The sequence below is a fragment of the Haliotis rubra genome, unplaced genomic scaffold (genome assembly GCF_003918875.1).
Source record: "Haliotis rubra isolate DU_JTF1 unplaced genomic scaffold, ASM391887v1 Scf194, whole genome shotgun sequence".
In the NCBI taxonomy this organism is placed as follows: domain Eukaryota; kingdom Metazoa; phylum Mollusca; class Gastropoda; order Lepetellida; family Haliotidae; genus Haliotis; species Haliotis rubra.
In genome coordinates, this window is record NW_025765936.1 from 144974 (window position 1) to 157500 (window position 12527).

Consider the following 12527-nt stretch of genomic DNA (forward strand, 5'->3'; position numbering starts at 1 on the left):
GACACGGTTCCCTTAGCTGAAAGATATGAATGCACAATGCCTTTAAGAAAATTGTCAAATGTAACACTTATATTTTCATGGTAACGGAGAGAGATAAGTTATATCGTATATTATTTATGTGAAAACTCAATTTAAAGTGAACAAACATGTATGAGGTTTACATACAATGTTATCTATGTAGTGGAGAGGCTGTATATTATAACATTTAATGAACAAACATCTTATACAATGTTATCTATGTAGACATGGAAGGGAATGGTGTTTCATGGATTTTAAGGAGTGCATCAGTTTTAGTTTTAGGCTGCTTTAAGCAATATTCCAACATGGAAGGGAATGGTGTTTCATGGATTTTAAGAGTCGTCAGTTTTGAGGCTGCTTCATGGTGTCGCGGACTATTTTATTTGTTAAGCACTGAGGTCCATTGACTCAGGGCTACAGTATGTATCATATTGTATTTCATTTTAGTATTATTTGTTGCAGTTTGACTCCAGGGCTATAGTCATGAACATAGTTGGTTTGATTTTAGTGTTCTTTCATGCTTTCAGTCTAGTCTCCAAAGCAGTCATTGAAACTCAAACACAGTCAAACACTGTCAAACTGAAGTGAGTTGAGTATGGTTTTACGCCGCTTTTAGCAATATTCCAGCAACATCACGGCGGGGGACACCAGAAATGGGCTTCACACATTGTACCCATGTGGGGATTCGAACCCAGGTCTTCGGCGTGACGAGCCAACGCTTTAACCATTAGGCTACCCCACCGCCCCGATATAAGTCATTGAACATGATTGAACTGAGATTACGGGAACAGAATGATCATGGTTTCATTTGGCAATACAATCAAACACTGTCATGTCAAATTTTGATGTGTTAAACTTAAACAGTAAGTGAGTGAGTGAGGGAGTATGGTTTTACGCGACCCCTTTAACAACACCCCATCACCCCCTATGACACGGAATCTGCACCGGTTATATAAGCGTGAAACTGAACATTCTTACAGCCAGAATCGAGCATTCAAGAGGAATTAAGAAAAAAAGTGATCAGTCATCCCTATGAATTCATTGCAAAATATTTGAGCTAGTTCGTTTTGACGAAAGCTTCACTCATTTCTCAGAACCAATTTTGATCATGGTCCCCATTAGGCAATACAGTCAAACACCGTTGTGTCAAACTTTGATCCGTCAAAGTTACGGTTGTCTTCAAGTAAATATTTTTACTAGATATCAACCTTTTCATGCTTTGTTGAGGGGCAGTGGGGTAACCTAGTGGTTAAAGCGGTGTCTCGTCACGCCGAAGACCCGGGTTCGATGCCCCATGTGGGCACAATGTGTGAAGCCCATTTCTGGTGTCCCTCGCCGTGATATTGCTGAAATATTGCTAAAAGCGGCGTTAAACTATACTCACTCACTCATTCTTTGTTACAATGTTTCAGGGCCAATACTTGCCTGGTCATAATGTTGAATACTTTAGTCATGGATGGTCGGGCAAGACACATCATGACTAACAAAACGAAATTGTTATGCCATAAATAGTCTCATTTATTTATCATGTTTATAGTACGACGCTTATCGATGGCTTCATCCGGGTTAGAATAGGTCTTAGCAACTCAGCAACTGAGGCTAACGGAAACTCAGGCTCACTGACTACATGTCATCATATCCCAATTGTGTAGGTCGTTGCTCATGCTGTTTATCACTGGATTGTCTGGTCCAGACTCGATTATTTACAGACAGCCACCATATAGCTGGAATATTGCTGAGTGCAGCGTAAAAATAAACTCACTCACTCACTCTGAATGACTATTAATTTGGGTACATCAGGAACCCATTGCCCGACGTCCGAGTCCAGTGTTTTTTTCTGTCGGGCAAGCAGATTTGTATATCACACTGTACCAGTGTCCAGTTGACTTTCCAATCTTATTTATGTTGTTTATTTTAAAAAATCAACAAGAAAACGGCCGGTATAGTGGAAAAATTATCAGGGCAAGTGATTTTACATGTGCCACTGTTCCGGAGTACACTAGCAATTTTAAAGTTATTTCCACCCCTGTACATGTGGCTGCACCTGTGAAGATCCCAGTTACAACTGGTCTTCAGCAACCCACGCTTGTTGTTGCACATGGTATCATTGTAGTTAAATGTACCAGTGTGCAAAATAGTTCCCAAATTTTGCTAGACAGTCGAGCTAGCTTAATGCCTGAATGTTTTTCTAGCTCACAAAATAATTTTCGAGCCCGAAATTTGAATGTAGAAACTAAGTAAAAGATTACAAAAATAGATGAGAATAAGATATTATTGGCATGACATGGGTTTCATCATTAAGCTGCTAATATGATGGACATTTTTATCAGGCCATAATCTTGCATGATTTAAAAGTGTATTATAGCTTAAGAAGTCGGAGAGAGTGATATATTTACAAAATGACCCAATGAAATTCACTAGCCAGTTGTCAAGTGACTGTGGAGATTTATTGCCCGACTGGATTTTTACAAGCCACAGGCTATAATTTGGGCCAGTGGCTATTTCGCACACTTGTTTGTACATAACCAGACACAGACCTAGTGGCTTATTACCAGAGGGGATCTAAATGTCAGACTGACAATAATCTGGGATAATAGGGATAATCAAATTCATGAGTTCTACACTTGACATTTTGTGTGAATAAGTTTTGTGTGTCATGGATGGAGAAGAATATTATTATTATTATTATATAGGATGTTTATATAGCGCACATATCCATTTATCTAATACATGCTCAAGGTGCTGACATTTTTTCTCCTTGATCACTGGATGTCAATCTCAACAGCACATCGTATTATCAATCTCAACTTCACGCCGCACTCAAAGTATTTCACTATTGGCAATTTATGAAGTGTATATGGGGCAATAAACAATCTAAAACAATATTACATGACCACTGTCCACATGACCACTGTCCACATGACAACTGTCCACATGACCACTGTCTACATGACCGCTGTCCACATGACCACTGTCCACATGATCGCTGACCACATGACCACTGTCCACATGACCACTCACCACATGACCGCTGTCCACATGTCCGCTGTCCACATGACCACCGCTGTCCACATGACCACCACTGTCCACATGACCACATGACCCCTGTCCACATGACCGCTGTCCACATGACCCTGTCCACATGACCGCTGTCCATGTGACCACTGTCCACATGACCACTGTCCACATGACCACTATCCACATGACCGCTGTCCACGTGACCAGTGACCACTGTCCACATGACCGCTGTCCACATGACCACTGTCCACGTGACCAGTGACCACTGTCCACATGACCACTGTCCACATGACCACTGTCCACATGACCGCTGTCCACATGACCACTGTCCACACCACCACTGTCCACATCACCACTGTCCACATGACCACTGTCTACATCACCACTGTCCACATCACCACTGTCCACATCACCACTGGTTCATTCCAGGCTCTGAACATACAGTACACTACAACCTTTCAATACATTATGACCCGTGAAGATCCGGGTTAGAATATTCATTTTCAGTAACCCATGCTTGTCGTAAGAGGCGACTAACGGGATCGGGTGGTCAGGCTCGCTGACTTGGTAGACACATGCCATTGGTTCCCAATTGCGCAGATCGATGCTCATGCTGTTGTTCACTGGATTGTCTGGTGCAGACTCGATTATTTACAGACCGCCGGCATATAGCTGGATTATTGCTGAGTGCGGCGTAAAACTAAACTCACTCACTCAATACATTACAGGGCTCTCATATTAGGACTCGTGAAAGGACTGTAAAATTATATTGATGGGGTGACCCTTGAGCCCCACTTCTGTAAGTCAAGGTAAAACCCTGCAGTGCTACTTTACTTTGCTTTCAGTAAACCCAAGTGCTAATGGTGCTTTTATGTCCCCAGTTCAAGAACCTGATAATTGCAAGTGGTCTGCAAGTACAGGACTTCTTCAAGTTGAGCCAGTCGCTGACCCTGTTTGCTCAGAATGACACTGCGTTCGAACAGATGCTTCCCGACAAGAGACAGAAGCTGTTTAGTATGACAGCCACTGAGAAGTCAGACTACGTCAAGTCATACACATGTAAGCTCCTTCTTGTTCTGTGTTTATACAGGGTGTGTTTTCAGCATTTACAACCTGCACTGGAGCATGTTAGAAATGGCTGGTTCAGTAGGGGTGAAATGGTACACCGCAATATTAGTAGAACCGTGGTATTTTCCCTTTGGTTCGGTATTCTGAAATGCAATAAAACAATAAAAGTGGTTAAAATTTTACAATGTGCATAGCTTTACGCTGTTAAGCGCATGTTTGTTTGTGAATATTCGTCATATTTAATGGTTAGTTTACTTCATACTAAAACAACAAAATTCTGATTAATCGAAAATATGTTTTTTACAATCGATCATTATTGTTAATCCTTCTTTCGATCGATTTTCGATTATTTTCGATCATCAGAACACCACTAGTGATTTTCTGGTTGTTTTTTTTATGTAGGTCATCAACAGGTTTATATATTCTAGGTTTATGTGTCATCAATGTATAACTTGTTTTTGTCACAATATGGCTGACATACTGCCAGTGTGACAAGAAATCTTAACTCACTCACTTACTCACTCACTCACTCACTCACTCACTCACTCACTCACTCACTCACTCACTCACTCACTCACTCACTTACTCACTCACACAAATCAGTTGGAGTTAAGCAACCTCAGGCAAGTGAGTTTGTTAAAAATTGCCCTTGTTCACTCAGCAGTGAATGGATACCCGGTGGGATAAGATGGTCATGTGACTGTTATAAATTCTATGCCTCACAGGCAGGTTAACCACCGTAATAGTGGTAGTGCCACTGAGCATCTTTGAGGTAGCTATTAGGTGCTCTATGCATTATATTATATATTAAACCACCTCCGTGGTGTAGTGGTTAGAGCGTCCGCCCGGAGAGCGGAAGGTCGCGGGTTCGATCCCCAACCGCATCATACCAAAAGACGTTAAAATATGGTACTTGTTGGCGCTCGGCATTAATGGGTACAACAAGGACTGGTTGGCTCGGAGTCAGTATAATGTGTCTGAGTGGGGTATTCATGCTTCACTGCAGCATGGTATCTCAGTAGGCTAGCACTATAAAACCAGCTTAAGTCTAGGCTAGTACAAGCAGCCGCACATACACATACACACGTATGCACATCGTCATATGAGCGAAATATTCTCAAGCACGACGTAAAACCCAATTTCACCTCACCTCACCTATTATATATTATTCATACATAAGATTAGAAACTACAATAGCACATTGGTCTGTCTGTTTTTCAATTTAACCAGGCACTCCCTCAACCTCCAGTACCGACATGAGGTTGTCCTTTAGAATAGAATCCTTGGCCTCGTTTCACAAAGCTATCATAGGGCTATGACTGTCGTAAGTCTATGTAACAGTATGGGAGATACGACAGTCGTAGCACTACGATAGCTTTGTGAAACAGGGCCCTGATAGACATGGTTCAACTTTGCATTTAACCTTGACCTTTGACCTTTCAGTAACCAAAGTCTTGCAGACATCCAGCATGAACAATAATCTAATCGAGAAAAGTCAAGGCGCACTGGGAAATACCAACATATTCTTCTACAAGAGAGAAAGACGGCGGGACGTAAGTGTCTTTCAAGACAATGTCATTGAAGTCAGGTGTATGGTTAGGGTGCCGTTGTACAAAGCAATCCTAGTGCTAAGGTGATTGTAACTCCCATTCCTTCATACAGACTTATGGCTGTCGTAGCGCTGAGGTAGGTTTAAACAACGGCACTCAGATCTTTAAAGCCTTTTTTTTTAACTACTTGGTTTACAGATTTTTAATAAGCATTATTAGGTTGGTAGGGAGGGAAGAAAAGGGAATATGAAGATGTTATATGCACACTTGAGTATATCATATATGCCAGGTGCAGCATGCCAGCTGAGTGGCCTGTGGCATTACCATTCTCTCTGTTCCACTCAGTTACAGGGAATATGAAGATGTTATATGCACACTTGAGTATATCATATATGCCAGGTGCAGCATGCCAGCTGAGTGGCCTGTGGCATTACCTTTCTCTCTGTTCCACTCAGTTACAGGGAATATGGAGATGTTATATGCACACTTGAGTATATCATATACACCAGGTGCAGCATGCCAGCTGAGTGGCCTGTGGCATTACCTTTCTCTCTGTTCCACTCAGTTACAGGGAATATGGAGATGTTATATGCACACTTGAGTATATCATATATGCCAGGTGCAGCATGCCAGCTGAGCAGCCTGTGGCATTTCCTTTCTCTCTGTTCCACTCAGTTACAGGGAATATGGAGATGTTATATGCACACTTGAGTATATCATATATGCCAGGTGCAGCATGCCAGCTGAGTGGCCTGTGGCATTACCTTTCTCTCTGTTCCACTATGTTTCAGGGAATATTTGAAAGGTATAATTTTCTATTTTTTCTTTTTCTATTTTTATTTTACTTTCATTTTTTTATCAGGTCGGCGGCATATAATGGCAAAAAAAATGTAAAAACAATTTTTATGTTTTTCCCACTTTCTTCACATTGTGGGTAGGTGGATCTGTAAACCAAGAAAGAAAGGCCTAGCTCCAATACGATATTTATTCTCTAAGTGAAGATCTGATCAATCCTTCGCCTGAAGTGAACTTCTACTGACCAGTCCCTATGAGAGATTTCTATACTGACTTTATTTCATTTCTGTACAACCCGTGAAGGTCCCTGAAATGCTATGACAAAGTTTTGTTAGTTTGTTGACCCATGAAGATCCGGGCCAGAATGAGCCTTCAGTAACCCGTGCTTGTCGTAAGAGGCGACTAACGGGATCGGGTGGTCAGGCTCGCTGACTTGGTTGACGCATGTTATTGGTTCCGCAGATCGATGCTCATGCTGTTGATCACTGGATTGTCTGGTCCAGACTAAATTATTTACAGACCGCTGCCATATAGCTGGAATATTGCTGACTGCGGCTTAAAACTAAACTCACTCACTCACTCATATCTGTACAACATAAATTTAGAATTTTGCAGGTAAAAATTAAAACGCCCCAGAACACAAAATATCCCCATAATCAAGTTTGGATGTAAATTGGCTGCTTAGAAAGTTCACTCTATGCAACAGCCTTATAATGAAGCCTATGCTTATTGGTATCATATCAAAGTGAAACATCTGAATTTAATGAAAATGACAATGTGTATAAACTGACGTACAAAAGAAAGTACACACCTGATGCTTTGGTAAAATGTCTTCCTGAAAAACAGCGTAATATTTAGAAAAGTTGATAGCATTGATAGCAAAATATTTATGTTGTTTTAATAGTCTCAGGGGCTGTGGGGTAGCCTAGTGGTTAAAGCGTTGGCTCGTCACGCTGAAGACCCGGGTTCGAATCCCCACATGGGTACAATGTGTGAAGCCCATTTCTGGCGTCGTGCCGTGATGTTGCTGGAATATTGCTAAAAGTGGCGTAAAACCAAACAGTCAGTCAGTTTAATAATCTCAAAACAGCAGGTGTGTACTTTCTTTTGTACATCAGTACAGTTACCAAGGTCCCGATCCACAAAGCATTCAGTGTGTTATGAGCTATCGTAGCTGTATAGTTAGTTATAGACTTACGAATGACGTAGAGCTACGAACGCATTGTGAATCAGGTCCCTGTTCAGATGTTTTTAGATTCAAAAGGTATTTTCCCTTTTTCACTTGGAACGTTAAGTTTCAAACAATACATGCTACTATATAGGGGTGTCACGATACACCAATCTCACGATACGATACGTATCACGATTTTAAGGTCACGATACGATACGTATCGCGATACATAACTATCGCGCCTTTTCATAGCATTACCTTACCGGCAACGTACGCGTTCGCTGACTGGTCCATCAAAATAGCCTAGCCAATCACAAAAGCTGTTAGTTTCCAACCTATTTTTTAAGTAAAGCTAGCTACATCTATTTATCGGAGCGGTCTGGTATAATTTTACTATCAAGACTTTGACGGAGATGGATACAGCATAAAAATTTGAATCGATAAAGTTTTAAAATAGGAAGCGATACACGCAAGCATGTATCGCGTATCGTATCGTCAGTAAAAATGTATCGATGTATCGATACATTCGCGTATCGCGACACCCCTACTACTATATATGCTTTTTCACCCAGTTTGAGATGTCAAACATGTTAAACAAACTTTGTATTGTCATGTCTTCAAATTAAACGTTTCAGCGTGTAAAATGTAGACGATTGGTGAGAACTTTCGATATTAGCCAGAATGTATGGATTGTATATGATATCGTGTATGCTGTTTTGCGGTGATGCATGTATGTTATATGTGTCCAATATGATATGACCTCCCTCCCTCATGCTGACCTGATATCATGTATCTTCTAGTGGTATGACGATTCATCAATATGCATCGATGCATCGATCCTTGGGCCCTGATACAGTGAATCGATACAAAGTTTTACATTGTCGTATATCCCGATACGATACTTCAAATGGGCCACGATACATCAATGTTTAACTTTGAATATTGCCGAATTGCGATATCTTTCAAGAAGAAAGACTTACATTTGTTTCATCATAAAAAATACATGCTTACTTATTTTCCCTTCATAAGTAAACGTTTTCTCGGAAATTCTTGCATCAAGAACTGTGTCAGACATAGCGCTCGCATGTTATTAACATTCACAAAGTCCGTGTATAAACTTAATTATCTCATTTCCGAATGAACATTGAAATACGATGGCAGAATTTGACGAAATACTTTAATCTTGTTTTGTTATGATCTTGGCGTCTTATAGTTGGTGTCAGAATTAAAGCTTTTAGTATCGTGATACGTTTCGTATCGCCACCCTTATATCAGGATTCGTTTCGTATCGTAGCTTCAGTGCACAATACTTTGGCAATATGTTGTCGTGTTTAAAATTGTAGCATCATGATGTATCGTATCGCAAGTTGTATGCCAATACCAGCACTAGTGTCTTCCAACATGGTAAATACGTACAAACTTGAGTAGCGGACTGATAACCGTTGTTTACTGGGCCGTGCAGGAAGCCTGAGTTTTACAGTTCACCATGATCCCTAACAAGGTGGCCTAACTGTGGATGTACAGAGGTACAGATAAGCTGTGTATATGCGTAAATTACGCAAATATTTATGTGAAAACTCAATTCCTAGTAAGTCTATTGCGTACAAGTATGCTTGAAATTTTGTAAATACTCAATAAATTTGATATTACATGCGTACAAACAAAAATAGATAAAATAACTGAGGTATATTAAGAGTCTCTATTTCAGCACCTGGACTTGGCAACTTGCAGTCTTCTTATCGTAACTCATATAACAGATCAAATATAAATTACAAACATGTTATACTAACATTTAAACTTTAATATATTTTTACAATTACAGGCATCCCTCGCCATATCGCGTGTCTTGGGGTCCATGGATGACCCCCGCGTTATTAGACACCCGCGTTATAAGTAACGATTACATAACGCGGAACAAAGGCCAAGTAAAATCGTGTTTTCCATGGACATAACAAAATTGCTATTTCGTGTATTGTGCCCACTCAAAACTATATCGTATTGTTAGAGGTTAAAAAACCCCAAAACTTTGTAAATCAAAAATGGATGTATGTACATGAAACTTACAATCAAACATCACAAGACATGATAATTCAATTGTTCCTGTCATGCTATCTGTGATTCAACTAAGATGGAAATAGCAATCAGCTGGGCACACATCGATGTTTTGGTCCAATGTAACCGGTGATTCAGTTAAAAACGATCCGAAAATATAACATCCAAGAATTTCTATTCCATTATCAGAATAATTTATATGTCAAGCAGTTATTCTAACAGAGATCTTATATATTGCTATCGTATAAGTATAATGCATGTTTTCTACGAACATATTTAACATAATAATAAGCATTGCTAAGCACTTTGGGTTACCTGGCTGGATACATTTTACGTAGGAGACAGTTTGACAAGTCACTGCTGACTTCCCGCGGTACATGCCACTTAGATTGTAAAAACAAAATGTTGGCAATTAATTGTCAAATATGACTTCAATGAGTCAATAACGCAGGTCTTGGGGTCAATGGATGACAAGGCTGTAATCTGTTCGTGATTGCTGAGAAAAATGTTAAATTGGTGCTATCGCGGTAGGTGCGAAAAACCGACCCTCGCGAATGTGGTAAGCGGGTTTCTCCGTTGTTATTGTAAACAGTTTTAATGAATGAAAATGGGATTGAATTTAATCAAATAAAATGTGTTTTCTGACATCATACATTCTCAGAAGGCGGTGTTTACCCGCGCAATTATGCGGTGTGTTGCATCATAGCAAACATTGTAAGTACTCGGCTGATAATCGACATGTCTTTATGATATAGTTATTATGATGTTTCAATGTTCATCAGTTATTATTGAAAAAGACCCTGCATGTTTTAAGCATCTGAAAAACCATGGATATGAACGATAAACACTGTTAATTGCAATCCGCACTGAATTTCACTACTTTACAACGTGATTAACCAGAGCTCAAGAGCGGATTTGTTGATGTGCTATTTTCGATGACATGAATATGTGTGATCACTGGGCAACTTTTTTATGGGAGCCACGGATTACCCTGCGGTTTAACCGAATCCGCGGTATCGCGAAGAGCGTTATTGCGTGGGATAACTGTAATGGAAAATAGCAAAATACCCAATTGAGTTTGAGTGAGGTGGGTACAATTTAATTGGTTACTCAAAGGAAAATTACGATGCCCAATTAAGATTAACACGAGCGAGTACATAACTCAATGACTCAAAAAGTTATCTGTAGTTCTGATGAGCCCATTTTATGGTAATTATTGTTAATGTATGACTTTCTATCGTTATGATGTGAAATAACTCCCTTACTTCATCCTACCTTATTGTACAACTACAAGTGTCCAAGTGTGCATGTGGTGGAGATCCGGGTTAGAATGTGCCTTCAGTAACCCATGTTTGTCGTAAGAAGCGACTAACGGAATCGGGTGGTCAGGCTCGCTGACTTGGTTAACACATGTCATCGGTTCCCAATTACGCAGATCGATGCTCATGGTGTTGATCACTGGTTTGTCTGGTCCAGACTCGATTATTTACAGACCACCACCATATAGCTGGAATATTGCAGAGTCTGGCGTAAAACTAAACTAAACCGACCCACCTACCCTAATTGTAAACAGCATGTAATAGGAAACGGACTTATATTTGTTTTGGCCTTACCGATATACTTGTGCATGTGGTGGACAGTGGAATGCATATATATAGCATGAACATTTTCAAAGTACTCTCCATATGAATGTTGATCAGAGTCCTCTCACAAATGACATCCTTACCTTGTAAGTGGAGCCATCGCTGTATTGACCTGTGGAGATCTGGGGTAGAATTGGTCTTCCACTGTGACTCATTCATTTTGTACATGTTGTAAGAAGCTCGCTGACTTGGTTGACACATGTCATTGTATCCCAATTGTGTAGATTGATGCTCATGCTGTTGATAACTGGATTGTCTGGTCCAGACTCGATTATGTACAGATCGCTGCCATATAGCTGGAATATTGCTGAGTGTGGCATAAAACTAAACTCACTCACTCACTCACACAGAAAGTACAGCGTTAAACAAACAAACATTCATCACAGTATTGTCTGGTCCAGACTTAATTATGTACACACTGCTGTCATACAGTCGTGGTATTGTTGTGTGCAACGTTATATAAATATGGATGGAAAGCAATCTGCTTTAATGTCATGTAGAGTAGTTGCGGTGGCTCAGTGGGTTAGGCGGCTGACTTTGTGTGCTGGCGATTAGGTGCCTGACTCTGAGGGTGTGGGTTCGAACCCCGGATGGGTCTGAACCCAACAAAAGTCCAAGAATCTGTACTTTGCTAAGAAAGTGTAATCCCAAATATAACATGTTAGAGTAGTCTCCCTTGATTGACATAATCTCAAATATTTGGAAATTTGGAATGAAAAGTGTGTAGGTTCTTGAGTCAATCAGATGTCTGCTTTTCAAATGATACTGTTTAATTAACTCACCATTTTATTTTGTAGAATATAGTCAGCGGGTTAGCTGGTCGGACGGAATATTACGCCAATGGAGCTCTGATCTACAAACCAGATGTCCGTGCACAGAACGGAATTGTTCACATAATCGACCGTGTCCTTGACCCCATTGTGCCCTATGGAGTGTATGGCTACATTCAGAGGCCAGAAATTCTGCAGCCTGCTTTGAAGTGAGTTTGGAGCAAAATGTTAATTAAGTGCAATCTGTATGCTTAAACTACCCGTGAAGGTCCGGGTTAGAATATTGATCTTCAGTAACCCATGCTTGTTGTAAGAGGCGACTAACGGGATCGGGTGGTCAGATTCCCTGACTTGGTTGACACATGTCATCGGTTCCCAATTGCACAGATCGATGCTCATGCTGTTGATCACTGGATTGTCTGGTCCAGACTTCGTTTATTTA

The 12527-nt window shown here is 40.4% G+C and overlaps 1 protein-coding gene across 1 annotated transcript in view; it reads left to right on the top strand.

Moving 5' to 3' along the window:
* The window catches only part of LOC124274758 (periostin-like), a 35931-nt gene that overhangs the window by 5461 nt on the left and 17943 nt on the right, over window positions 1-12527 (top strand). Inside the window, exons 2-4 of the mRNA XM_046710127.1 lie at window positions 3918-4095; window positions 5548-5657; window positions 12113-12294. Of these exons, the coding sequence (XP_046566083.1) occupies window positions 3918-4095; window positions 5548-5657; window positions 12113-12294 (470 nt within the window). The remainder of the gene's footprint in view (window positions 1-3917; window positions 4096-5547; window positions 5658-12112; window positions 12295-12527) is intronic.